The sequence below is a fragment of the Gavia stellata genome, chromosome 27 (genome assembly GCF_030936135.1).
Source record: "Gavia stellata isolate bGavSte3 chromosome 27, bGavSte3.hap2, whole genome shotgun sequence".
Classification (NCBI taxonomy): domain Eukaryota; kingdom Metazoa; phylum Chordata; class Aves; order Gaviiformes; family Gaviidae; genus Gavia; species Gavia stellata.
This window is the reverse complement of record NC_082620.1, coordinates 5,966,774-5,994,186: the sequence shown is the minus strand read 5'-3', so window position 1 is coordinate 5,994,186 and position 27,413 is coordinate 5,966,774. Positions and strand designations below refer to the sequence as shown.

Sequence of the window (27,413 nt, the reverse complement as noted above, 5' to 3'; positions counted from 1 at the left end):
TCCATACTGAATTATTAGTGTTCACGTCTTCATTGAAAGCTGTCCTACACAGGCATGGCAGCACATAAAGCATTTCTCAAACCTGACAGAGCCGCAACAGCCTCCTTTGTTGGTTCCAGTCTGGTTCAATTCAAATCCCATCAGAAGACTCATTATACCAAGCACAGCCTCAAGGGAGTGTATTAAATAAATATACCCTGCAAATCTATTCAATTCTACATACAGGTAAATATTTTCGTTTCCCTAAAGCAATTAGCATCATGACAGCTAACCGTGCCAGTGCACACCATCTAATGTCCTCCAAGACTTCTGTAAACAACTTTAAAACAAACAAACAAAATTTCTTACTACATTTCTAACTCAGTATATCCATTTCCACAGCAGGCACAGAAGTCTGCATTGCATTCTCTGGGGTGCAACAGTCGCTTCTACAGAAACCAGTTTGCTTCCTTCCCTATATATTTTACAGAGCATTTTCCTAATGGATCTTGCGCTCCAGTGAGAATGGTTAACTACTTCCTCTGAGAAGGTACACAACTTATTGTCACCAAATTCCAGTAGAATCCAGATGTCTAACATCCTTTGGCTCATTTAAAGAGTCCAACTTTTGCACAAGCCAAGTTCTTGGCACTAGCACGAACAGCCAACTCCAAGCAAACAAGGTGTTTATGCAGAAAGTCGGCCCTGTTTCCACAAGCAGTGCTGTTTACTCCAACACTTAAAGACAAGGAACAGCACAAGCAATAGCAAAGAGCAGACAGACTGGTTGCTGAGGCCCTGACCCTGAACAGAGGTTGGAGGGATTGCTCCCAACAGGCAGATTCAGTTTTCACCCACTTCTCAAATTGTCTCAGAGAGAAGGATGGTGCCTCCAGCCTTCCCGCAGCCTCCCCGACCGCTCGCACGGGCAGGGCAGAGTGCCTTCGAGCTGCCCCATGCCCCTTTGCCAACAGGTTTTGACACCCCAAGAAAGACGCCAGTGATAAATCTGGGACAGAGAGACACAAAAGCCTGGGTCATGTAGCACAACCCGTACTTCACGTGATATCATGGAGGTCCCCCGGTTCTTGACAAACCCTGCAATGAAAATAACACAGGATCTCAGAGTAACCGTACCAGAGCAGCTAAGTAGGATAAAACCCTGCCACACTTTTGACATGAGTAACCAGCTTCCTCCACCCCTACCCATAGCTGACAATGGTTGAACGGTTGAAAAGAGAGCAATATTAAACAGCAAGGATGAAAAGGCGCGCTGGGTTGGAAGAGGTCAGAAACCCTTTTCTGCTGCAAAGCAGAGGTCGAGCTCTCATTTCTGCAGGGGCAGATTGGTAGTTTTTGCAGGCCATCTCTGTAGCTATTCACAGGGGTTTGTAGCCTTCTCTTAACCAGCTCATGTCCCCCACTGGATTTAGATACCACAAGAGAGCTGATGCTAGCAACCCCCTTTTGTGTGCAACAGCCAGCCTAGGCTGAGGACGCACGCACATTTCCAGCCACCAGCCCCACCTCCTTGAGCAAGACCAGGTTTCCACTGACACCCTGTGAAAAGAGCTGGGGTTTTGCTCAGTGGTTTTTTTTTACCCGTGCAATTTCAAGGCATATGGTTAGTAAATGTCTGTGCACAGGGCGACTTCCCCAGAACAATGCAGAGCACTATGTCGGAGAGAAGAGACGAGGCGAAGTAGCCCAGCAGAGGCTCAGTGACGTGACAGCAGTGGGCACAGACAGCTTTGGGGTGCTGACTAGCCTAAGCGCGCGCATTACGCGTGGCGGGGTCCTGCAGAACTCTTCTGCCAGGCTCAGGTCAGAGAGGGTCTCACCCAGGGCCAGCAAAGCAGTAGGAGAGCCAGAGACACAAAACCCAGAGCCCTGGTCTTGCACACCAGCATCCAGGCTGCCAGCCCACCAGCAAGCCCCAGTGAAGCCCCTGGTGCTGTTTTCAACAGCTACCAACACTGCCATGAAGGATGACCAGCACTGCTCAGTCTTCATGCCTTGCTGTACCGCTGGAACTGTGCCGTAGGAACTGCTCACACCCCCTCAGCAGTTTAGATACCAAGCCCTAAGCCCCAGGGAAAGCCCTCCCTCCCTGTCTCTGGAAAGCCACATTCCCTTCTGAGTACCTGCTGCCTTCCCAACAGCTTTTCAAGGCAGCTAACATGTCAGAGCTCAGTATCAAGGCAAGGGCAACTTTTCCATTTCATTCTGCACCCTCTGGGCCAGTCCTTTGTGAGACCATCCCCAGCCCGCTGCCCTTCTGCAGGATAAGCCACTGATGCTTGCACAGAGTGGGTGTGAAACAGCGTTGGCTGCAGCAATGGAAACCTCAACCTACATCTCTGCTCATTAGATGACGACCTTCATGAAAGGCAAAGCAGAGCTGCTTTGAGCTGCAGAGCAGCAGCGTACCCAACGCTCCTCTAACGTCACGTTCAAAGAGGGGTTTTAATTCACCACCCACGTTTTGGTTTGAAACTCAAATACTACAGTCAGAAATGGTTTCATATACAGCTCTTCGGAAGAGCTTTTCCATAGATGTCACTTGCAAGGCAGTGCACGGGGCAGAGCGGTTTCGGTCAAAGAAACTGGTTTTAGCTAGGGATTAGCACTGGCCTCTGACTGCACGGGTGAGATCAGTTTTATGACCTTGTCATTTCATCCCAGTTTCAGTCCTGCCCCTGGAGGAAGGTGGCTGGACAGACCCACAGTGCCATCCTGGAGGAGGGGGTGGCTTTTGCTGGCACAGGAAGAGGAGAGGACACAGACAAACCCCAGAGACAGCAGTAAAAGCACTCCAGGAGCTCTTTCCTGCAGGCCTTACAAAAATAGGAGCAGGCAACACCCTCCTGGCAGGGAGCTGGTACAGGCAGTTTCCATTTACTGGCTCTGGAGCCTCAGCTGGCATTAATTGTTAATTAATATAAATTCACATCTGTCCTATCTCCCTGACACATGCAAGATTCTGCACTCATCTACTCCCTCTGATTCAGTCCCTTTATCTAAATTATTCTAGTCCCTGCTTGCCATTGGCACATCTTCCTCTTTTCACGCGGTGTCCCATTCATTCACCTTCTGAGCCATCCACCCCATCTCTCCCACCTCCTATAAGCAGCAACACATTCATGATCCGTCGCAGTCTCTTAGCAAAGGGTTTCAGGTTGGTTAGGTGTCTAAAGCAATGATTTTGCTTAAGAAACTAGATAGCTTATTAAATCTGGCTGACATCAGAACAGAGAGAAATCACTCCAAGGACAAATACCACGAAAAACTCCTGTCACATAAATAGCAGCCAGTTAAGGTTACGCATCAGTTCCTCTGCCTGGGATGGATGCGCAGGCAAACACATCACCCAGAGGACCTGGCATCCCTCCGTGGTCCCAGACTCTGCTTTGCAAAGTCTGCAAGGGTTCACTCTGCTGCTCTGCTTTAATGTGAAACTGTTAAAATTAGCATTTGGACTGATGCTCTTTCCACTTCAGAAATAGACCCCGCTCTTTTCTCGTATCTCACTAGTACAAACCAAAGCACACAGCTACGGTACGCCCTCCTTCATCTCTGGAGCCCATGACTGGCCACTTAACCCCGCAGATGTAGCAGCTACACTCTCCCAAGACAGCATTGCCCCAGCTGTGTGCAGGAAAAACGTTCCCCTTCCCTAACTTGACTACCGTGTAGCCAAGACACAGTCCGGACTGATAAAAGTGTAGCCAAATCCTTCTCTCAGCTGCCTTCAGGTTCAAAGCCTGCAGCGACAAGTGCAGGCACAGAAGCTCTTCATTCAAGCACGTTAAGGCACGTCTTTTCTACCTCTTAACTCCCTTTATAGCACAGTCACGACCGGGAGCAAAGCCCCACCGTGACAGATACCGCAGAAAGCTCTCAACGGGAGACACCAGAAGTAGTGTGTCTTGCTGAAGTCTGCCCAGTGAGACCAGGACTAGGACTGCTGCTTCACGCTCCTATTAAATGCAGCCTCCAAGCTGGGCCTAATTTCCACTGAGGCTGACCAGCTTGGAAGGACAATACACGGTTCAAAGAACCTGAAAAGGACTCAGAGCTTGCAGGCTGACTTAGTGACTGCCAACGGCGTCTAGTGGTGACCTTGCTGCTCCGCCGTGGCTGCCTCAGCCCCATCTCCATTGCCGACTGCGCGCTCTGTGAAAGCAGCTCTGCTCTACGCAGGCCAGAGCACGAGTACTGGGGGAAAAGAAGAGTCTGGGAGCACCAGTTCACTTCTCTAAAAAGGCTATGATCTAAGGTGCGAAGAGTCAAAATGCAATCACATGGTCACCCGTTATCTCTCTGGGGAAACCCAAGACTATTAATCAGAGCATCAGCTCAAAAATAGCAATTTCCAGAATTAAAACCAGAAGAACGTACAGAAATTACAAATGTAGCCCTTCCCTTTGTGGAGAATACTTCTATTCACAGTGCACCGCACATGGTTTTCACTCTCTGTGTTAAGGAAGGCTGGGTGAACGTCACAGAGAAAAGGTCATGTTCTTACCCTTCTCACTAGATACCCAGCAAGACAGCCTTGCTACGGGGCGGGGGGAAGAGGTAAAAGATGGCCAGATTCATATTCTTCCTTTTCAGCCAAACAAGCACTTGCCAGGCGGGAGGCTGGGACACAACGCACCTCAGCTGAGTGCCCTCCCTACGGACTCTCGCAGCTCCGCGGAGACCCTTTGTCCCAGCCAGCACACAACAGCCGTGGACACAGCCACCGGCAGCTCGGCCGCTGCCGGGAGAACAGCCCGTCAGCACATCTTCTCATATCCAAGCTGAAGTGGCTGCAGAGAGCCTGATCTCCCCCCAGTCTGCACAAACGTTAAGCCAGAGCGTTTGAAGGCTCTGCCTATCGTAGGGACTTCCTCACAGCCCATCCCGCACTGCTGATAGGGAAAACTTCTTTCACCATCATGTCTTGCACTCCGCAGATAAAGGCCCTGCAGTGACAAGGAAAGGAAGCCATGGATAAAGTTAAGATCCAGGACACAAAAATACATCATCTACAGACTGAAAGGACAGCGTGCTCCGCAGGACTAGAGCAAAGAGTAAGGCACCGGAGCATGAGCGTGTGACCTGGCCTTCAACTGCAGCGCGAAGCTGAGTTGCGTTACACGCTCGCATGGGTGCACATAAAGGATGTGAGAGAGACTGGCACCTGCCTGCTGCACCGCTGTCTCCTCCTCACCTTACAAGCAGAGAGCAGCTGCTGTCATTTCAGCCCCGCCGAGGCCAGCGCCTGCAGCCCCTCGGGAGGCTGCAGTAGACGAGGGGCTGTGCACCCTTGTGCACACCTACAAGAAAGGAGAGGGATGATGCCTGTGTCATTTCAAAGGTCTACCATCACTGACGGTCCAACGTTTTGCAAACATTTGGTCTAGCAGCTCCAGTCCTTAGAGCAACGGCTTGAAAAAACTTGAGCACGTATATTGCTCAAGCTCTCCCCTGCTAAAATGACTTCCTGCAACACCATCCCAATACCCAGTGTGCTGCCCTTTCATTCAGGCTGGCTGCAGAAGGAGCAGCTCTGGGTCTCTCTTTCACTCTCCTGGCTGCACGAGTTGGTCAATCCAAAGGGTGCAGAGTGAGCATTAGGGCACAGTGATGGTTCAGGGGACATTTACCACACATCAGAGAAAAGTCTAACTGATCATTCCACTCTCTTGTGGAGACAGATAGTGGATCAATGCAAAATGGGGTGTGCCTGTTCGCCTTTACGCTTGGCTATTCTTGCACCCACGTTGCCTTGTGGCTACCATATGCAGCATGCCTAACTATTGCCACGGAAGGACACTGCCAAATGTGGGGCTCCAGCTGGTCCTCTCTAGCCACAGAAAGAGATGCTTCAAACTAAGAACTGAAGGCAGGAAGGAAGGAAGAGTTGTTAGAGAGCTTGGCCTCCCACCACAAGTGCAAACTTACATTTTCACTTCCAAAATAAGATACTACATGCTCTTGCTTGGACAGAAGAGTTCCTTCTTTAGAGCATCACACGGTTATCTATCCCACAAGGGCCTATCCCCACCAATTTACACGTGTTATCAACAGACCCATTGCAGAGCACTCTGAGGACGGAGTCACATCAGGAAGACGACTGTAGAAACGTTGGCATATGAGCCATAACAGGCGAAGAAAATCAGCCATTTACAGACCAACTCCTGTCAAACCTCAAAGATACTGCTGTAGACTCAGCTAGTTCTAGGCAACAGCCAAGAGAAGAGCACACCTTGTGAAAAGGTTTCCCCCACGCTCAGTTTCTCTGGGCATAGCGGAGCCCCCCTAGCACGGGCCACCAACACCGCAAGGCAGCGTTTTTTTCAGAAAGTGAAGTCCGAGCATGCTCTGCGAGATGTGGATTTTCAGTCCTCACTTCTGCATCTCAATAGTTTGTGTTTGGAGGTGGAGGATGTAGGGTCTTGTCAACTTTTCCTCTTGGCCTGAGCAGCACGGTCTCTCCAGTTGCACCTGAAGCCAGATATTGGAAAGCAGCATGGGGAGTATCCCACGGAGGTTTGACTCAAGAGGGAGCAGGAGAAAACAAGCCCCTATTCTCCCTCAGGGTGTTAGGTCAGAAGGGACTGCCCTACCACCACACTGCAGTATGGCATTAAACCATGTCCCCTGTGCTTCCCCAAAAGGGCTATGCAAAATTCAAAACCAAGCTAGAGCAAAGTATTTCAGCATCTTGGGATACAGCAGAGCTGGCATGTTAACACTTACCTCTACATGTAAATCTGTCAATGAAGTTTCCCGTTCTTGAGCACTGAAATCAGACATGGTATTTCCACTCGTTGTACATTTGATTTAAACACATGGGCACCTCAAAAGCCGGTTTGGCTGCTCAGGAAATGAACTACGCACACAAATACAGCCCCCCTTTACTGCCAAGAACGCGTGTCAGTTACGGGATACCCCCGTGATTTGGGCACAGGGATGTGATGTAAACTTTAACTCAAATTCTATGACTAGTGTAGGAAAGGCTTGGGGCAGAGACTGCAGGGTAAGCCATCTGTCCACCTTTCCTCAGAGGATGGTCTTTGATAAAGGACAAATCCTAAACCTGCCTCCTCTCCCTTTGAATCCTTCATACCAGCAAAGGATTTGGCTCTTAGCCTATGGCTAAAACTTATAGCTGGTAAAATCCAGGTGTGAAGTAGCTGGGGAGGGAAGATCACAGATTAGCACCTCTCTTTGTCATCTGCAGAGAAGAACCCATGGGACTTGAAGAAAAGACCACAGGAGGCTGGAAGAGGCATCAGCTGCTACCCTGGGAAATGGTCCATATTCCCAAGGGCAGCAGAGGACTTCGGTGCCTTTACAGACGTTTCCAGCCAGGAACTAAGGCCACCGGGCAGGTCAGCAGAAGGCTGCTCCAGGAGGGCAGCGGGGCGCAGGCGAGGCTCGGTAACGCTACCCGAGTGATTTACCCACAGCTATCCCAACCTCCACGCTGCCTGCGCAGATCTAGGAGCAACCGCAAGTCCAACGGGCGCTTTCAGGAGCAAAACCTATTCCTGCCCAGTACCCGGCTGCTGCCAGTACAATCCCCACCCATCTTGCTGTGAGCTTAGGGCCTAACGCCCCAAGGGCAGGGGCTCTTGCTGGCACAGTTTGGGTTTGTTTCCAAAGCAAGCGTAAAAATCCTTTCCAGGATACGCACCGTGTTAATTTCCCCATTCAGATTCCAAATATTTGCTCCCACCAGAAATAACATTAACATTCAGCATGATGGCTCCGCAACAGCGCGCTCCGCTTCCCGGCATGCCCTCGCCGGCGGTCCTTGGCTCCTTCCCCTGCCCTGGGCTCTGTAAGCCAGCAGTCTGCAGGGCAGGCAGCCCAGCGGGCGGACCGCAGCCCCCGGGCTCCGGGAACGCCGCTCTCCGGGAACGCCGCTCCGGCGAGCGCAGCGAGAGCTCGGTTAGCACGCTGGCGGGCAAGAAGGCAGCGGCTAGCGTAGCGCCTGGGTTTAGCACATGCTACGCTGAGCCCGAGGATGGGACGCACAGCACAAGACCAGAAACGCTGGGAAAAAGACAAGAAATTTTGCCTGACAATTCTCCGTTTCCACAGAATGGGAGAGGCAGACCCAGTCGGATCAGGCCAAGGTGCATTTCAACACCCAGCTAGACTCACCCGCACCAGCGGGAAACTGGCAGCTGGGGCTCTTCCAAGTTGCCCAGAGGATTTACACCCATGTTCTCTTAATTAAAAAAGGCGCAGCTAAGTCCCTCAAGCTGTTTTGAAGGCATCGGCCCCAAAGGTGTGCGAGGTTATTGTTTTCACCTGCAGTTTTCAAATTTTCTGAATTAATTCTCAGAATCGAACTTATATTTGAATCAGACTTTTCTACTCAAAGGGTATTCCACCGTTAGGACCACCGTAAACACTGAGCTACACTTTAACCTCAGCCAGAGAAGGCCTCACCTACTAGTCTCAAAAGATCTAATAGTAGGAGAAATCTCTTTTGAACTCCCTCCATTCGTGGAAGTTTACTGGCCTGTATATTACGGATGGTTTTGCTCTCATAAAGCAAGTTAAAATTAAATTGCAGGCCCACCTGCCAGACAGTTGGGGCATTAAAAATATATATCACCAGCCAGCACCGAAACTAGCCCAGCTGTTGTCTGACTGACAGGCTTCCTCCTGGAGCAGAAAAGTATTTGTTTAGCTGCTTTGCTGTGATCCAATGAAGCAGAACACACCCGGAGACCAGAAACTGAGAAACCAGTCACTTCTGCAACATGTGAGAGAACAGCATTGAAGTGGGGTTAGCGCAAAAGCCTTGGGATGCTCTTGAGATACAAGGGAATGTAAACTACCAACAGGCTGCAGCAACTTTCATCATCCGAATCCCTGCAGAGTGCTGCAGACCAGCCCACGCCCTCTGCACGCCCATGGAAGGAAGGAAGGAAAACCCAAGGCATGCTCCACATTACACTCCATGGCAAAGAGCCACAGCCGCTTGCACAACGATCCCATTGCATTTAACAACCTCAAACACGGCTTCAGACACAGCCCAGTTCCTGCCCTGGATCCGTTCCCTGCGTTTCCAGCAGACAGGATTGCTTTCTTCACACGTGCACTTGCCTGCTGTGCCTCCCGGCTTGGCAAAGGCATCGCTTCACACTCCCTCCCCTTCTCCATCAGACCTCTCTCATACAGCTGCTTTTATAGTTCATGCCCCGGATAAGCCTCACTACTTTACAAACTGCCCTTCTGACTAAATATTGTCATTTCAGGCAGTTTGTAAGTACCTACAAAATTCAGCCAGAGGTGTCCAGCACCTTGAAATAACAATGCCCCAGCACAGGCAAGCTAGTTACCAGCGCAGGAAAGCGTGCTCAGCTAGAGACACGGCAAGGCAAATGAAGAGATAAGCGAGTAACTATTACCGTAGCGTTGCTAACAAGGTAATACAAGATAAAAATCTAATAACATCACAAAATAACATCCTGCTCACAGCAGGGATAACCTCTCACAGGCTGCAGTCAGCACCAAAAGCCTCTTCAGCCATCACACTAATAATAATCATATAAACGAAACTGCTAACACACCGTTTCCCAGTGCTGAAGCCAGCACAAGGACAAAGTTACCATCACCCATGTGCTGCAGAGGCATCTGAAAGGTAGTTTCCACTGGAGAATCTTGCACTTCTGCAGAGAATTTGCTAGGCTGTGGCTAACAAGTACTGTTAATCACTATTCCCACCCTAATAGCGCCTACACCTCCGTAGGTGCTCTCTGACTGTTATTAGCTCACATCCTCCTATAGCACAAGTGGAACCTTCCGTGCAATCGAAACCGCACAGATGCTCTCCATGCCTTCTCCCCTTTGCTTTGTTCCCACTCAGAAATATCAGCTTTCTTAAAAATAGAAGCTAGACATACACAGAACAGATATCCTACCTCACCATAACTGGTCAAGGCTCCTGACCCGGCAGAGTATGCAGAGAGATTCGTTAGTCCACAGAAACCACAGGAGAGCTCGAAAGGCAGTGAGATTCGTAGGATATGGGAGGTGGGGAGAGCTTGCTCTAGGATGCGGAAGGCAGCTTGCTGCCCGATAGGAACATTCCAGCCTCCAGCATCCTTCAGGAGGGTTGGCCAAGGTGGTGGAGCCTGGAAAGTTTCAAGCGAAGAAGTGACAGCTAGTTATTTACCAAAAAACAGCCCAGCTTATTCTGGAAGGGAGTGGGGGTGGAGAGAAGAAAAGGAAGTCATCTCGTTCTCTTATCGGTACAAAGCTGGCAGCTGTGAATTGAGTGTTTAGAAGGGGACTGGGGAGGGTAACCACCACACGCACATGGTACGTGACGACATCTGTCAGTCTACGGGCAGCCAAAGCTAAAGAAAGAGAAAGAAAAAAGAATGGCTGATGGGCAAAGTCCGGTTCCATGGAGCTGCTGTATCTGAATTCTTCCTTCTCCACGCAAAGCAGCGAGAGAGATTTCTGCTCCTCCAGGCCTTCAGTGCTGAGCGACTCTGCTCAGACATCAGTCAGCGCCTTCAGCGTGGCTGGGAGGGGAGAGCACCAGCTCCCGGATCCGGGCTCTCTCCTGTCGGGAACAGGACTGCCTCGCTCCTTCGGGAGGAACCTTCAAGATACTCAGAAACATCTTTGCACCCCTGCTTGCTTGTTGGGTTTCCTAACGTCAGCTTAAAAAGCAGTCCCTTCATTTGGCTCTGACCCGGCTCCTCTGCCCTCCAAAGCGGGGTTCGTAACCCGTCACTCGCGCACCTCACCTCTCCGCCCTGCGAGCTCTTCGGGGGGACAGTCTGCCCTGCTCGCCACGCTGAACAGCACGTACTGCTGGGCCCCAAAGACAACTGTACCTCAGGCAGAAGCGTTCCTACACAGCCCCTCTGAGCTAGCTTCTGCTGGACAGTTGGGAGAAGCACGTAGACCACATAGCTGTAAGGCACCCGAGTTAGAGTCCAGTCCCCTTATTCAGGCATGGGGAGAAACAGTCACTTCCTGAGGGCGATGCAGAATAGAACCCAACTCTCTCCCCTGACTAGACAGGGACACTCATCTCCGCTGCTCAACACAGGTGCCTAAAGTTAGACAGCCCAAGCATCTCAATATTTCCAAGTCTGGGGTTTAACATGGAGAGGTAGCAAGGTTTACAGGGAGAGGTAACATCTTTTATTATATCAGATGGTATATCTGGAAAATACAGACAAGCTTTCAGGCACACAGACCTTTCCTCAGGCCACCCCTGGGCAGAAAGAACTTGTGTTCTCAGTCCTGCAAGAAGCCAAAGGCTGCAGCAAGAGAGGACAACTCCACCCTTCCAAACAGAGCCTAAAGCCACCACTGATCTCCCTCTCTTGGCTCAGCAAACTAGGAAGGAAGACCACAACACCCAGTCCCAGCAAACTTGGGATCATTACAGCCCTGCAACCGCATGACTGGCCAAATAGCTCATTCCTGCCTAGTTCTTTAACATCCTCGCGTCACCAGCTTCATAGAGCAGGAGAAACAAGAGCTCTGAAGGCTGTCCTCCTGTGGGCTAGCGAACGACTAAATATACATCAATCAAGGTATTAAATAGCTGGGAATGCGGCTGCCTCTGCAATCCTGAGCATTTAGTCCATTATCCCACAGACACTTAGCACAATTATGGTTGCTTTGCGGCTAGCCTTTAATGTGCCAACAGAGCAGCTGAGGCACAGAGGAGATTAGAGATCAGCAACAGTCTCAACCGCGGAGCAAAGCCGAGCACTCTGGAAGCCCCGTCTCGCTGCAGTGAGCTCGGAAATGCTGGGCAGGGCTGGGGAACCGACCCCACAGCGCCCGGCCGGTCCTGAAGATGGGGAGCGGGAGGTGCACAGCGCAGAGCTTGGTCCGCTTTCACGGTTCGTCCCCACCCAAGCGGCTCACAGAGCAAGAGCTGGGCTGCTCATCCTGCTACAGGAGGAAGACTAGCGCTGATGCTCAAGAAGGATGCTCACTTCCAAGGCAGCAGAAAAGGCTGACAACCCCAGAGGGAGACTCAGAGCGACTCAGAGACATAATTCCTGCTAATGAAGAAGATCCAGGCAGCCCTCGGGTAGTGCCAAGCTTCCCCATTTGCTCCCCGAGCGCCTGATGCAGCTGGTGGGAACAGCCCTCAGAATAACGCTTGCTGCGGGGGCCTCAGACCACTGCAGCTGGGGCAGCGAGGTGCTAAGGATGAAATGTTTTGCCCCAGGACATGCAAGGGGTCAGTGGCAGGGTGACAGCGGCACTCCATCTTCCCCTCACGGGGCTCAGTTCGGTACCGCCTCTGCGCAGTCTGCCCTTCCTGTGGTACCTGTTTTGATGGTCACAGTGGAGGTGTCCAGACAGGAGGCAGAGCTTCGGTGTTTTCTAGGTTAACTGCCACAAGACATCTGTTGAGCCAGAACCTGTCATCCTTACTTTCTCATGCCAGCATTGTAGCACCCATGACAATGCCACCATCCTGAATATATGCCATCCTGTACAGCAGCCGTCAAACGGCACCCCAAATGAGCGATGTTCCTGCCACAGTTTTCAGCAGATTTGGTGATTCCAGCATTCAGAAACAACCAACTTTTGCTCCATCTTGGAGTGAACACAGGCAGCACACACTGCAGAGATGTCAGAGCATAAGAAATATCAAAAGCCATCTCCAGCAGGTACGCTGATCTCCCAGCTTTACCCAGCTGAAGCCTGTAAGGAAAAGTGCTACAGAAGTGCTACTATCCACAGGGAAAGTGCTACAGAGGAGCATTGGAGATGCTCACTGAGCCATGAAGCGTACAGGCATCAGAAACCAACCTGTTTCCACTGACAACTTCCCGGCTTTCTCCCTTGCCCGCACACAAACCCAAACAGTTTTCAACACGAGAGACAGCCCACGGGGCTGATTCTGCACAAGGGCGATTCCTTGCTTTTCCCTGGACAAGACGCTCGGTCTGCACCGAGCACGCGCTTGTGTGGTTCTGCTTAGTCAAAGCAGGATCAGCTGAATCACACAAGGGACCTCGGCGCAGCAAGAGCCGCCACTCCACGGGCACTACCGACTGCTCTTGAAATCCACGCTCCGCCTCATCGCACATCGCTGCTCCCGGCGGCAAGCGCTCAGACGGGGGGACAGCTGCTCCCGTGCACACTGCCTGCCCTCCGTTCCTACGCTAGCGAAGGCTTTTAAGCTCCTGTGGACCCTACGGGGCCTTAAAGTACCAGAGAGGCTTAGTGTGGCCTTTCTGCACAAGGCTGCGCTGGCTCTGAGCTCCTGGCACTGCTTTTTCATCCTTTCACCATTTCTCCGTGTCAGTCCCTAAGCCCAGCAACGTTGCTTTTAGTAATACGCAAGTCCTGGAAAAGCAATCCTAAACCGTGGCTCAGGGCCAATACCGCACAGTACTTATAGATCCAGGAGGGCTCAGCGGTCTCTTTTTCAAGGATATTTCTGCATCTTTTGTCATAGAAACTAGTACTGCGCTAGCAGGAAAAGAAGGGCTCTACACAGCAATGAATCACAGAATCACTAAGGTTGGAAAAGACTTGTAAGACCATCAAGTCCAACCACCAACCCAACCCCACCATGCCCACTAAACCATGTCCCGCAGTGCCACGGCCACACGTTCCTTGAACCCCTCCAGGGATGGTGACTCCACCACCTCCCTGGGCAGCCTCTGCCAGTGCTTCACCGCTCTCTCAGGAAAGACATTTTTCCTAATATCCAGCCTGAACCTCCCCGGGTGCAACTTGAGGCCATTTTTGAAGCCTCAAAAAACTTCTTTTCTGTCTCTGGGAAGGGCATTGCTTAGAACTGGCACCTGAGCTCTCTTCTTATCCCGAGATTACAAACAGAAGACAGATTTTCTAGTGAGATTACCCTAACAGCCAACAGCCAAACGCTTCCGAAGACACTCAACAAAATACCCAAGGAATAAAACCACATCCTATCTCTCACTCTGTCATCATTCCAAGGCTGAAAGCAACACTGAAAAACAAGCCACGTTCTGCCAAGGAAGAGCTCAACTGGTGTCTAACAACCAAGGGCATCAGCGATTTCACAACTAGAACAGGACTTTGTTTACTGCCAGCACTTCCGTGCAACCTGCGCTTTAAAATATACACCAGTTTCCTACTTGACACTCGTACACTTTTCCTCTGCTCGCGTCGGCAGACAGCACTACCCGCCAATGGTCAGACATCAGAGATGCCGGAGATAACAGCTGCAGTGGTACAGCAAAAAGGGGAAAAAAAAGTGAGTTACACTGTGCCAGCCCTCTGCGGAGCTGTGTCGTCGCTCTCCGCAACACGTACGTCCTAATGTGCTTAGATATACCGCCCACAGGGCTCTTTGGTCAGTATGGCCTTGGAGCTCAGCACTAGAAGCAAACTAACGTGGGACTAAAACTTCTGTCTCGTGAAATCCATCTATGCCCAAACCATGCAGGTCCCATATAGAGAGACCAGGCTTTTATTCCCTTCCTCTCTGAGCGGCGTACACGATAACAAGCCTACGTGTGGAAGACATGCATCTTCCATGCCTATGGGGAGCTACTGCCGCGAACTGCTGCGCAGCCCCCGCTCCCTGCAGCTTCCACGTTGTGCTCTATCGCTCCCGGGCTGAAGGAGCCAACCTGCCACCAGCGTGCGGGAAGCGAGCACGCAAGATATCCATCGCAGGGCTTGCGGGGCCGGGAGGAGAACGCTGAACAAGGAGACACCTCTGCTTTCTTCAGCATCACCCAGACTCACTGACGTCAAAAGTCTCCTGTTTACTCAGAACTGGAGAAAAATCTCTAATTGGGCCTTCAAGATGCTGTGCTTAAATATAACCCCCAGGACACGTATCGTTGCAAACCAGATTGCTAGAGCTAGGGCCAGCTGTTTGCATGAGATCCCATGCTGTTTTCCTCAAGCTTTTTCCTCTATACTTCATTTATGTACTTCATCGCTGCAGTAAGGATTCTTCACAGAGTTCAAACTACATCTCAGCTTTCTCATGTAGTCACTACCTGACAGCATTGTGCTTTCCACTGCTTTTTAGCCATCCCTTCATGCAGAAACCCGTTCAGTGTTCCCTTCTCCTCCAACACGCTTGCCAGAACCCTCTGCCGTGAGCCAAGTAAACCTGCAGCAACTGAGGCAAGAGACTTCTTCTGTGATAAATATTTGTATAAGCCAAAGAGGAGAGAAGAAATGACTGTCTGCCTTTACATTAGACAGAGTCGCTGCCCAAACACCGGTGCGTGAAGTACAAGCGGCAAGAGGTGGGAAGACTGCCCTGGCTGATGTTGCAGCGCCTGCTGCGGGAGCTGATCGTTTGTAGGACGGCTCATCACCCAAGAGGGACCATATGCAAGCAGCCTGCACTACTGTCTGTCCCAAGATCACCAGCTGCCTGCTTTGAGGCACTTACCTAAAAACCAGCCATGGGAAATTCCTGCCCATTCTCGCTTGCGCTAGTCTGAAGACCCTTAATTCTGTGGCTTATGCTCAGCTCTGCTAAACACCGAACTAGAGGTTTAAGGTTTGGAGAAGCCTGTTCAAATCCCAGAGATCCATTGCATCCCTTTTCTTCCAGAGGTCAGGAAGGACACCAAAACCTGCTGGTTTCAGCCCAGCCAAACACTCCAAAACTATGCCTTCCTCGCTAAATTGCGCTTCTCAAAGTACGCCAGTTCCTCTTAGCTTTGACCATCGAGACGACGACATTTAAAGTTTCCACTGCTTTAAAGCTACAGCAGCAACAAGTACTGACACCCCCGCCCCTCAGCCCTCCCCGGCGCAGGACCGAAACTCTGGTCTGAGACACACACCGCAGGTGGTGGGTTGGTTCAACTCAAGAGAGCAAACGGGCATTGCTATTGCAGCACCTCGTTCCCTTGCACAGGTTGGAATAAGCCCCGACTAAAGATGTGCCAGGGAGCGGGAGCTGCAGTCTGTACGGCAGGTTACGACCAAAGGGCGAGGAACAGGCTTGCGATGCGTGTGCAGCTGCACCTACCTGCCGTCTTGCCAAGACAGCGCCCAGGACGACCCTGAGCCCTGCTTTCTAAGGAAAGGCTGGAGAGAAGGAAGTCAACACAAAGCCTGGCAAGGCGCAGGTCCAGCAGCTGCCCACCGGGCAGCGGTTCCACCACAGCACCCAAGGCAGCCCTTGGCCAAAGCGTCAGCCATGGGTGTTTGAAGTTCCTTTGCTCCATCTGGTGGTTAGAAAGATTTTAAAGCTGGGTAGACAACACATGGGCTGCTCATCTTCTGGGCTGTCCGTCCGGAGAGGTTGAAGAGAAGCTTGGGGTGAGCCACTTCGGTAAGTGCAGGGAAGCACTTTGAAAGAGCAGAAGGCTGCCGAACGCTCGTGCGAGGGCATCGCTCCCACATCGGATCCCCAGGGTCATCGTGAGTATGAGAACCTGAAGAGTCAGTCAGGCTCCCAGGTGCAAACCACAAGGATGGCCACTTTCTACAGCAGCAGTCCTCGGGCAGGCACTCCAGAGAAATGTTTTGAAAGCAAATAAAGCAGCAATGGGAGGGCCAGAGGCGCTCCACAGTCCAGCACCTGACAGCATCAAAGAGAGGGAATCATTTGGCTCCCACCTTTCATGTTGGATGATGGGAGTAGGATAATGCCGAAGCATTCAGACCTGGGCTACGGGAAAACAAACGTGCTCCACTCAGCCAGGAATAAAACAACTTATTGTTAGGATGATGCCAAGGGCAGAAAAACCCTGACCCATTCTCCCAGGAGCAGAGGAAAACCAAAACCAGCCCCCAACGCAACACAGAGAGCCAAGGAGCTTTCACCATTAACCAGCCCTTCCTCATTCAACAGGTTCTTCTCAAAGTACTGCAACGAAATAAATAAATAAAGCAATAAGGAAGCAAGGCAAGAGCAGAGCCTAGGAGGAGAGGGACCAGACGCGTGGCCTTATGCTACAGCATCTTGGCTTCCCCAGGCTCCCTCCCACTTGGCACCAGAGCCCGCAGGAGGAGAGGAGATTCCTGCCGTGTCGCCCCTACCCTGCCACGGTCCGCCTGAGCCCACAGCATCACGTGCGTTCTTGCTGAGCCCCAAAATCCTCAGCTTTCAGGATTATATAACCCAACGAGCTAATTAAAAATGAGGAGGTTTATTTCGGACCTGGGCAGGGTGACAAGACAAAAATATAGCCCATAGCAGGCCCATATCCCCTTTGAAGAGTTGCCAAGGCTATTTTTTACCTAGATACATCATGAAGAGTTGGAGAGAAAAAAAAATACCATGGCTATATTTAGAATTTAATCAGTGGCAGGGCTTGTTACACTTCTTAGAGAGGAGACTGATGGAAATATTTCAGGAGGGTGGGAGGAAGGGGGGAACAAATAAACAAACTACCCCAAAAAACAAACCAAGGACAAATATAGCCCTGGCAGCTACCTGACATGGTGGGGATGCTGCTCGAGGGTGTGAAGGGGGATTTTTTTGTTGTTTTGAAATTAAATCCTTGTCACCTTCCCACCCTCTTGAAACCCCCAAGGCCAAACAACATGTCCTGAGGGACGGGCTCCCCTCTGCCTATGTCAAGTATTCATAGTTACCCCAGCTCCCGAGGCTGTTGACGCTGGCCGTTTCCCTCTGTCGCGGGCCGCGGAGGGGAATGGCAAGCCGCAGGGAAGCGTGGCTGGAGGAGCTGAGGAAGTCCTAGCCCGTGAGTAACCTCACGGTTACCTTGGAGGTAGCATCTAGCAGCGAGCCCCAGCACAACGGCTGGTGATGCTGCTAACTGCTTACTCTCCTGCCACTGCGAGCAGGTCCTCCCGCCGTCTCTCCGACTGGAATCACTCCATTGTTAAAAATACTTCAAAAGCTCGTTGGAGCAGGGGGAAGTTGCACGTTCCAATCTCTTGCCTGCGTCTATTCATATTTTTAAGGCAGGTCTTTTACCATTGTTTTGTCAACCCAACCACTGCCTTTTACACCCTCTTGGCACCCACAGCACCCATCTCAGTGTGAAGCCGGACAGAGAGCCCCAACTGCTCAACCCTGCTGCCCTTACTAGCTCATGCTCTGACAGAGGCGAGCTGCACCCCAGAAGGAGAGGAAGAAGAACTGGGATTTTCAAAGCGGGGTGGGAAGGGGGAACGGAAGACCCTGGCTGGCGTGGCTGTGCCACCCTGGAGGGAGCGCGGGGCAACGGGAGGGAAAGGGAACCATCTCCTTGGTGGTGCTGTGCAGGCTGCCCGCCGTCAGCTCCTCTCGCCCTCGGGTGGGTTAAAATAGCCGGGGAGAGACAGTTCCCTTGAAAGCTAACTGGTACATTCAGCCTGACCAAAAAGGGAACTTTCAAAACACATCATTTTGGAGGGGGGGCAGGAAGCCACATTCACGGAGGCACCACTGATGTGAACTGCTGTTTGCAGCCTTACTCTCAGTTCTGACACCCCAAGGACAGAAGTAGGGAGCAGCCCAGCGTAGAAGCTGCAGCCCAGTGGGACGGGGGAGCACGGCCAGGTCGAGAGGGCTCTCTGGCCCAGCTGACTCCGCTCAACAGATGGAGAACAGCCTCTCTCCTCCTGCCGACTCCGGACAGCTGGTTCTCCACTCGCACACAGCTCTCCTCCACCCCACTACAGAGTGGCAGATTTCTTGTTTAGCATCTGCTCACAAGGAGAAGCTTCTTCCTATCTCGCTGTTCTGGTGTGGGCTATTGCAAGCCTGAAATTTATTTAAGTGAAAAAAAATCTCTTTTGTAGCACTCACAGGAGATTAGCAGACAGCTAAACAGAGTTATGGCACCGTCCAGATAAATCTAATGTACCTTGGGAATGGGAGGAATTTCCAGACCTTATTATCCCAAGGTCACAGGCAGGTTCTGGCTCAGCTGGCTAGGAAAAAGGAAAGGATGGGGCTGCACAAAAGGCCCTTGTGCATCAACAGCACAGACATCTTCTCCCCCAGATAATACAAAAGGCGATGCCAAGGCATGAAGATTGCCTGGACTGGAGGAGGAAACCGAGAATTCAGCCTGCCTCAGCATGGCAGTGGAGGCTACTGCCAGAGATGCTGGAAACCCGCGCAGCAACCCCGTCTCCGTGCACGGGAGGGACCCTGTGGAGGTGCACACTGAGACTGCCCGCATTTGGCACGTGCCGTCGGTGCCTTTTCTCCCAGGTCAGCAAGCAGTCCCACATCTGTGCTTGCGTTTCCCTTGGGAAGATCAAGAGACATCAGCCACAGCAAGTACGGGCTGGGAACCACCCCCACCAGCTTTCTGCACAGGAAACCTCGAGTAGATACTTGCTACGAGACAGGCTCTTCACCTGATAACGTAATCAGGACAGTCGCAGGGAACACCAGCCCAACTAGAAAACTCAGCTCACCCTCTCCTCCCCCAGTGCTTCTTTCGACACCAAGAAGCTGCAACAAGCAAGATAAACTTAATCGCTCCTTGCTGCGAGAGGCTTCCCCAGCCCTAAGCCCTCCTGAGTGGGGCTGTAGGGAACACTGCCGTGATTCGCCCTGGGCACGCACGCTTCTGCCAGCAGCCACGGCACGGGTGCCAGCAGCCACGGCACGGGTGCCAGCAGCCACGGCACGGGTGCCAGGTGACCTCCTCCAGGCACTTATTAGGGTGCCTGCTCACTGCCCCTGGTGATGGGGGCAGAACAGAGCTCATCTGTCTCCCAGATAGGGGTCCATGGAGTCCCCACAGCCCATTCTCCAGGACAGATCGAGGGGACAGACAGACAGAGCAGAAAGGCGGGGGCTGCCGTATGGAGACACTGAGACCATCCCAGTGTGAACAACCACGAGGGCATTTCAAAGAAGATGCAGCAGAGGATGAGGCTCATCTCTTTCTCTTGTCCGCCTGGAAATGTCTGGGACTTGATGCAGAAAATCTCCTCCAGCACAGAGCCAAGGGGGGCTGCAAGGCAGAGCCCCCTGGTCCTCCCGATCGATGCCCGAAAGCCTGATGCTCACAGTCACGCACTCCCAGACCACCTGACAGATGCTTTCACTGCAGCTGGATCACAGCAACATCCTTTCCACATGGGACCTGCCTGGGACAGCCACAGCATCTGCTACAGGAGAGCAGCAGCTCCGAAAGCCCAGGAGGAGATGCTGAAGTGTACATCTCCTCCCAGTATGTCCCTCAGCCACTGCAAGCAGGCAGAGGCTTTTGGAGAGCACCATTGATACAAGCAGCGGCATGAGCTATTTGCAGAAAAAAAAAATGCATATACAGGAAGCACACAGTTCCTGATTTCCAGCTTGGTTTAATGGCAAGAATTTCCTTCTTCCCTTCAGACTCAGGCAGGAAGCCTGCAAACAGACCAACCCCATAATCTGATTAGGCCCCATCCTACGCACATTTCCTGGAACATGCAATTGGGCTGCAGGAGCCACTTTCCATCCCTCCCCACCACTCATCTCATAAGGTAGCAAGTGCAGCCCTGCCCAAGCCACTGCTTTTGGTCCAGGCAGTGAAAGAGCAACAGAATAAACCCGTTCCTACTGCAGAAAAAGGATTAATCAACGTTTAAACAACTGCACCCTTAGGACTGCTTCTCCTCCCCGACACCCCAGAGGGGGTGAGCCTGTTTTTAGCTTGGAAATAGCTCTGTTCGTCCCTCTGGGCAGGGATGGAAACCCAAATGTCAGCATTTGGGAAATAAGTTTTTAGTGAGCCATTTGGGAATCAAACAGCATCTACACTGCAAGGGTGGGAGGGTGAACACCACAAAGACACTATGGAGATAGGGACTAAATCAGTGACCCAGCTGGGAACAGAAAAAGCTCTCAGCTCCAGGTTGCCCATCCACAGGACCCTCCTTAACAGGGACCAGGCTGCTGGTTTGCTCATGGAGTGACTGGCACCAGGGATAAAGGAGCTCTTTGGCTATGCCAGTCCTTTTCAAATTGAGGAATATGTCAAAGCCCCCATTAAAGAACACAAACCTTCCCTCCAACTGCCTTAAACGGAGTCAGCGAGAGATCCAGCACGTAGTGGTCAACACAAAAAGCCAGCCTCTGGGAAAAGCTCCGTGAGAGCAGGGTTTACCTTGCTGAGCAGAGGGAAGGGACAATGCCCACCTTTTTGCACACCGAGAAGCATCTCCAGCTGGGCTTTGGGGCTGACACATGAGCCAGGTTTTCTGCGGCGGTGCTAGAGGCACTGAGCTCTGTTCCCCTTTCCGAGGAGCCCCCAGCCGCAGAGCCACAGGCACGCTTCTGCTGGGCCCCCACCGCGCGCCTTGGCCAGCTGAGCCATCCCTGCAGGGGAGGCTCTCGCTGGAGGGGGGCAGCTCAGGTGCTGGGGGCACTGGGAGCAGCCTTCCCCGCGCCTGCTGGCTCGCTCGCAGTGGTCACGCAGCTCCGTGCCGAACGAGACCCACACCCGGACACCTGGGAGAGTCCAGCTGGCTACCGCTGCTCCGCTGGCAGAGCTCCGCTGCTTCGCTGGAGCACAAAGCTCCGATTCATTCATTCATTCATTCAGGTGCCGCTGAGGTTCCTGAGAAGAACCATCTCCTAGAAACCCGATGAATTTAAACCCTGCTAGAAACAGCAGCGAGCAGCTCTGGTACCACCCAGCCACAACGGCAACTTGCCCTCGATACAGCTTTGGCAGCACGAGCTCGAACACTGGTTTCCTCTTCGGTGCGCTTTGCCTAACCCTGCCGCTGCAGACGGCGAGGAATTCTCCTTGGCAGCCCGCAAAAGAGATACAGCTGCATCCGAGAAATGTGTTCCAGGGCCGAGAGCGCTTCGTTTGTCTTGGGACCATAATGAGAGCGGCTCACTCTGCCTTGGGGGAAACCGTAGGATGCTGGAAAATCAGCGAGGGCCTGATCCAAAAACCTCTCCTAGGCAAGGCTAGTTCTCTTTCTTTGAGCGAGGCCATTAACCATTCTTATTCCCTCACTGGAAAAAGGGAGAGAACAGTGTATTTATGCATTTCATGACCTGCAGTAAGGAACTTGCCCTATCTGGAAATAAAACAGTAGGCTGGGGGCTTGGAATTGAAATGTAATTTAAGTTGCTGCCAATGTTCTCGTCCTCATTTACCATAGTAAAGCCTGGTGAAAAAGCATGTCTGCTCCTTTCACTGCATTTCCCACCTCTCGCCTCCCCACCAGTCCAGGCAGTGTGTGTACAGACAGTCTTGCACAAAAGCCCGTGAGCTTTGATTCTCCCGTGCTGCTGCTGACAGAGCCTGTGTCCAAAGACATCATCACACAGCCTGGCCAGAGAGAGAAAACCAGGGAAAATCTGAGCCGAGATTCAGGTGCAGCAACGGCAGAGGAGGGAAGCGACAGGCACCAGTCTCCTTGCTGGAAGGTGTCGTGAAGCCTGCTTATGTGAGCAAACCACTGCAAAGGATGCCAGGGCGTGAATTCAAGCTGCTGCTGTGACCTGTCTCCAGCTGCCCAGGCTGACTGACCCTCTTCGTGCTGGGGCTGAGCACAAGTCAGCTCCAGAGCCAAGTGCTGAAGTACTGCCTGAAGAGATGGAAACGAACAGCTCGCAGAAAACTGCCAGAGGACGTTTCTGAGCTCACCGCTCGGGGCCCGCACTTCAGAGACGCAGCAGCCATGGGCTTCAGCACGCTCCCGCCAGCGAGAGATGTAATCATCCTGGTTCCAGCCACCGCTGCCCTAAGCTTTGCCCACGACATGTCGTTGATGAATATCCAAGATGCCAAAACACTGACCTGGTTTTGCTTCCTGGACCAGAAATTACCACATCCCCACCACCACCCAAGTTGCCAAAGTAAGCAGCTATTGAAAAATACTTAAGGTTAATATTTACATTTGGATTCTACGCAGGAAGCGTGTGTTTTCTCACTGGTAAAGGGAGTGGGAAAGCTGGGACCACAGGCTGCTCGGCTGGTCAGGGAACTGGCATTATATTTCCTGTCACTGCAGCAGATGCTCAAGGTTGGACAGCAAGCAAGGTTTCAGGATCCAGCTGGATGCATTCAATGCCTCAGATGTGCAGCAACGTGGCCTGCACAAGCACGGTAAACCATCTTGGAGAAAGCACATGCAGGACTTTGGCCAGCCCCGACTTACCAGCCATGCTGGAGCAGCCACTGCTTCCCACCCCCGTGGCTGCAGCAGCCCTGCTTACGCTAGTAATTACAAGTGATCCAAGACTTCAAAGGGAACCACCCACAACGTGCCATAAAATCGTTGCGGATAAAGTAATTCATCTAAAAGTTCATCTGAATGCAGGGAAAGAGTTGTCAAATGTACTCAGCTCTGGATATGGGATACCACTCAGCAGCTCTTTGTCAAGTCTGCTACAGAAACGGAAGCATTTCACCAGAGCACCAATGCCCCCAACATGATTAACCGGCTCATTCATTGCCCTGAAAACTGGAAGCTTGGTCCCTTCAGTCTCCGTGTTCCCTTCCAGGGGCAGCTTCACGCTCACGGTGCTGTAAGCTGCCCGCCACGCTGCACGTTTAACGCTCCGGGACAGGACAGCAGCACCCCTCCCGCCCGCTTTACGTGCAAGGAGGTCAGTAGCCAAAGGGGCTTTTGCACAATCACCACGGCTGGCTAACACACACAGACCCGTTACGGCCCTGGAGCCGACAGCACTGTTTCACCGCTACCACGGCCGTGGAGCCAAGAAGGAAGGCGTCTCTCCTACGTGCACAGGCAGGGAAGAAGAATAACTGTCTACTCCGCACTGGGACCAGCTTCACCAGTGGTAGCAATACTCACAGCACCAGAACCACAGTACAGAGAGCAACGCCTGCTTTGGAGACAGTCAGGCTCCAGAAGCTGGCATTTGCTCATTTCCTCCAGAATTTCCCTTCCTCCCAGCCACAGCATCCCAGGAAACCTGGCTGTAAAGAAAAAGCCTGCCCTGCAGACGAGGGCAACGCACGAGCCAGCTGCCACCTACCAAGTGCTCCAGACACTGTGCAATTCTTTTCTAGGAAAAGAAACAGGGCATTTGGGATCTGCAAGCCACTCATCAGCAACGGGGATGTGAGGTTTATCCACCAAGATCTCTACATCACAGCAAAAGGCCTCTAATCTCACCCGAGCGGACCTAAGCACCAAAGCAGAGGAGGGGCAGCAGTTACTCTTAAGATTCCCGGGCTCTCGCCATTCCAGAAGAACCGTGATTTCTCTGTCCTTGCTGGGGGGTGCTACATCCCCGACCTCCAAAGCTTTCCCACGGTTGAGAGGTCCCATGCCGGTAAAGCTGGGAGAGGGAAAGAAACGGTCATTCTTTCAACAAGCTGTTTTTAAGAAATAACACAATAAGGCAGCAGCTTGGAGCTCAGTATTTGCGACAGCTTTGTGGTTTCGGCTGATGGCAACAGATTTGTTTTATTTCTACAACAGGGCTTGATTCTCCCCCATGTCACACGCGTGCGCACACTGACACACGGCCACTGCTCTCCAGGCTGGGCCCCTGCGCTCACTAGTGTGGCCTGTCAGAAGACCATCAGCATGGTGACCAGCGTCCGCCAGTCCTCGGCACCTCTCCCCACAACGTGGCATTGCCACTAGGAGAGCTTACCAACCAAGTCAGACACCCAGAAAGAGGTTTATTTCCCCTTCCACGTGCCTTCCCTGAAAAGAACTAGCACGCACGAGTATCCCAGGTGTCCTAGGGTAAAGCTGTTCCTCTCAGCTAGGGAGTCACGCCATCTCCTCCCAGTCCCTCCACAGATACGCTCCCGTGCAGGGAGGAGGAGAAGCATTAAGCGGTGCCCAACACTCAGCATCAGCGTTCCAGTCGCAGCGCTCGTATAAGCCTGTGCTTCCCACGAGCCTCTCTTAGAGAGCATCAGCTGTTAAAAGACACGTGCTTATCCAAACAGCTCTCACACTGGTAGTCACACAGCGCGGGAAGAGAAGTGAGGGCGAAAAATAACCCTTGGGTGATTAGATATGTCACTCTTTCACTACAGACTTGTAGCCCACCACGCATGCTCCTGAAGCCATTCCCTCAATTCAGACATCCATATTACCGTGCCCCTGTGCCAGGGCAGAAAGGAATGCAGCGTCCTTCAGTCCCAGCAGATCCTCCTCAAAGCTCGATTGAATCCACCAGAGTATCCTACCTTGCAGCCACGGGACAGTGCTGTGGCAGGGGGACAGTCACCGCAGGTCACGCGCACTCCAAACCTGAGCAACAGTCCACAATCACACTTGTATCCACCCCAGCTCCCAGGATTTTCAACTGGTGACAGCCTCGCTGCAGCCCACTGACTGGGCAAAGCGAACACACAGCCACAGCAGTGGTCCCTGAAGAGAGGAACCAGCACCTCGGTTGGGATGGAGCTACTGAGAAATCACGTCCTCACAGATCCTCCTGCTTCTTAGTACTCTCTTTCAGCACAACAGGCCAACCGTACGCTTGGCTTTCAGCAGCTCCGCACCCCCAGCCTTTGCAAGTCAGCCCCTAAGCCTATTAATACCAAAGTGCCCTTAACTCCAAGGGCTACCATGCAAGCCTGAACGATCTGCAAGAAAGGACGCAGCTACGATGCTGACAGTACGCAAAGGATCCGCTATTTAGTACTTCAGTCAGGCCTTGCAGTGACCATCCCTCCTGAGGGACCACTTGAGCCTCTCAACACTCCACCAGCACAGGGGATGATCTCAGTAGATCCACCTGGGCAGAATCGGGCCACGCTTTGAGCCAGAGGGAGAACAGCATCAGCCAGGGTTCAGGCAGAAGAGAAAGATGCCATACAAATCTGGTAGGCACCCTTACACATTGCTAGGCAAGAGAAGAAAGGCTGGGGCCAAGCCAGCCTTGCCACAACGTGGGGAAAAAAGGACCTGAGCAGTGTTACAGAACCAGGAGCAGCAAATCCAGCGCTCCAGTGCACAGGTGGAAAGGGTGGGGGCAACAGATGCCGGGAGCAATCAACCCCCCATACAAAAGCCAATCCACAGAGCTCTGACCCCTCCTCAGCAGCAGCACTGCCAGCGAGCCGCGTTTCTCGGGACTCCTGCAAGGGCTGAGCTGGCAGCAGCATTACAACCGTTTTGCTGTCTCAAGCAGTCTGCTGCCCTAGGTAACTGCCCGACAGGGTGGAGCTAGCAAGGTAGAGGCAGTGTAGCCAAATATTGACTTGCCTGTGGGCACAGAGAGCATTGCCAGGGCCGAGAATGAAATCCAGGGGCCCCAAGTCCCAGCCCTCTGCTTTATACTCCATCACCCATCAGCAAGCGCGTTTCGTAACTTAACGTGGCACCGCCCAGATGAACGCTGCCTCTTCCTAAACTTCTTCTGCACGCTTTGAATCAGACACTCACAAAACACGGCTCAGTGCTTGTACAGGAGAGACAGCCAGTGCTGGACGGCAAAAAGAGACCCGAAAAAACCATAAACCAACCAAGCCCCTGAATCCTGGCATCGCGGGAATGTGCGTGAGCACAACCTGGAGTTATTACGTGGAGATGGTTGCGGAAACCCCACTCGTGACCTCCCTATGTTCGCTCCTGCACCAACACCAAACAAGCACTCCCTGTCCTGTAACCGATCCCGTTTCTCAGCTTGAAGTGACCGTCAGCTGTACGGCTACTCCCCAGCCACCACCCTCCTCGGGGTTTTTCAAAACACACTTGACTTCTGATAGCAACAAACGCTTTTTCAGGCCACCTTAAGGCTGTCTCCGTGAAAGGACAGGCAAGAACGAAGAACCCCCAAGCCAGCTATTAAGAAACCCCTCTGCGCTGCAGCACGCGGGAGCTGTGCGTGCGAGCCGGTGCTCGGAGCTGGCAAACAGGCGCGGAAAGAGACCATCCACTGGACGGCCATTTGCCCCTTTTGAAGCCATAGCAGAGAAGGAGGAACCGAGAAGGGACGATGTCCCCAGGTCACACGGGCTCCTGCGCCACTGAGAAAAGAGACTGAAGCTTTGAAACAGCTTCTTTGGAAGAAGCCGGGGGAGGCACCAACACCGCACCAGATGCACCGAAGTATCTTTGTCTCAGCTCGCAGCCCACAAAGATATTTCCAGCAAGTTTTAAGGCTTGCTCCCGTTTTGGCCTCCCCCCTGCAGCACCTCTAGCGTAGGTTACAGAGCCTGCGAGGACAAGGTGCTTCGAGGCAGCCGGCTTCTTCCGCAGGCAGAGGGGGCACGGGGCGACCCGGAACGGGCGGCGGGGCGGGGGCCGCGGGCGGGGCCGGGCTGGCCGCAGGTGCCGGAGCCCGGGGGGCCGCGCTGCCGCCGGCGCACCCACCCCCGGGCACGGGCGGGCCAGCGCAGCCGCGCCGGCCCCGCCGCGGGGGACGGGGGCAGGTCCGAGCCGGAGCCGGAGCCGGTGCCGGAGGAGGCGGCGTCCGGTAACGGCGGGTGCTCCGCGGGTGGCCGCCGACCAGCGGGGAACCGCTCGCCTCGGCGCTCGGCACTTACCTGCGGGAGGTCATGGCTCCGCGGAGCTCCACGCAGCGCAGCGGCCCCGGCCCCGAC

The 27,413-nt window shown here is 52.8% G+C and overlaps 1 protein-coding gene across 1 annotated transcript in view; it reads right to left on the bottom strand.

The window, feature by feature from the left end:
* The window catches only part of LOC104261814 (tyrosine-protein phosphatase non-receptor type 11), a 59,597-nt gene extending 32,184 nt beyond the window's left edge, over window positions 1-27,413 (bottom strand). The window contains exon 1 of the mRNA XM_059829925.1: window positions 27,357-27,413. Coding sequence (XP_059685908.1) covers window positions 27,357-27,370 — 14 coding nt within the window. The 5' untranslated portion in view covers window positions 27,371-27,413. The remainder of the gene's footprint in view (window positions 1-27,356) is intronic.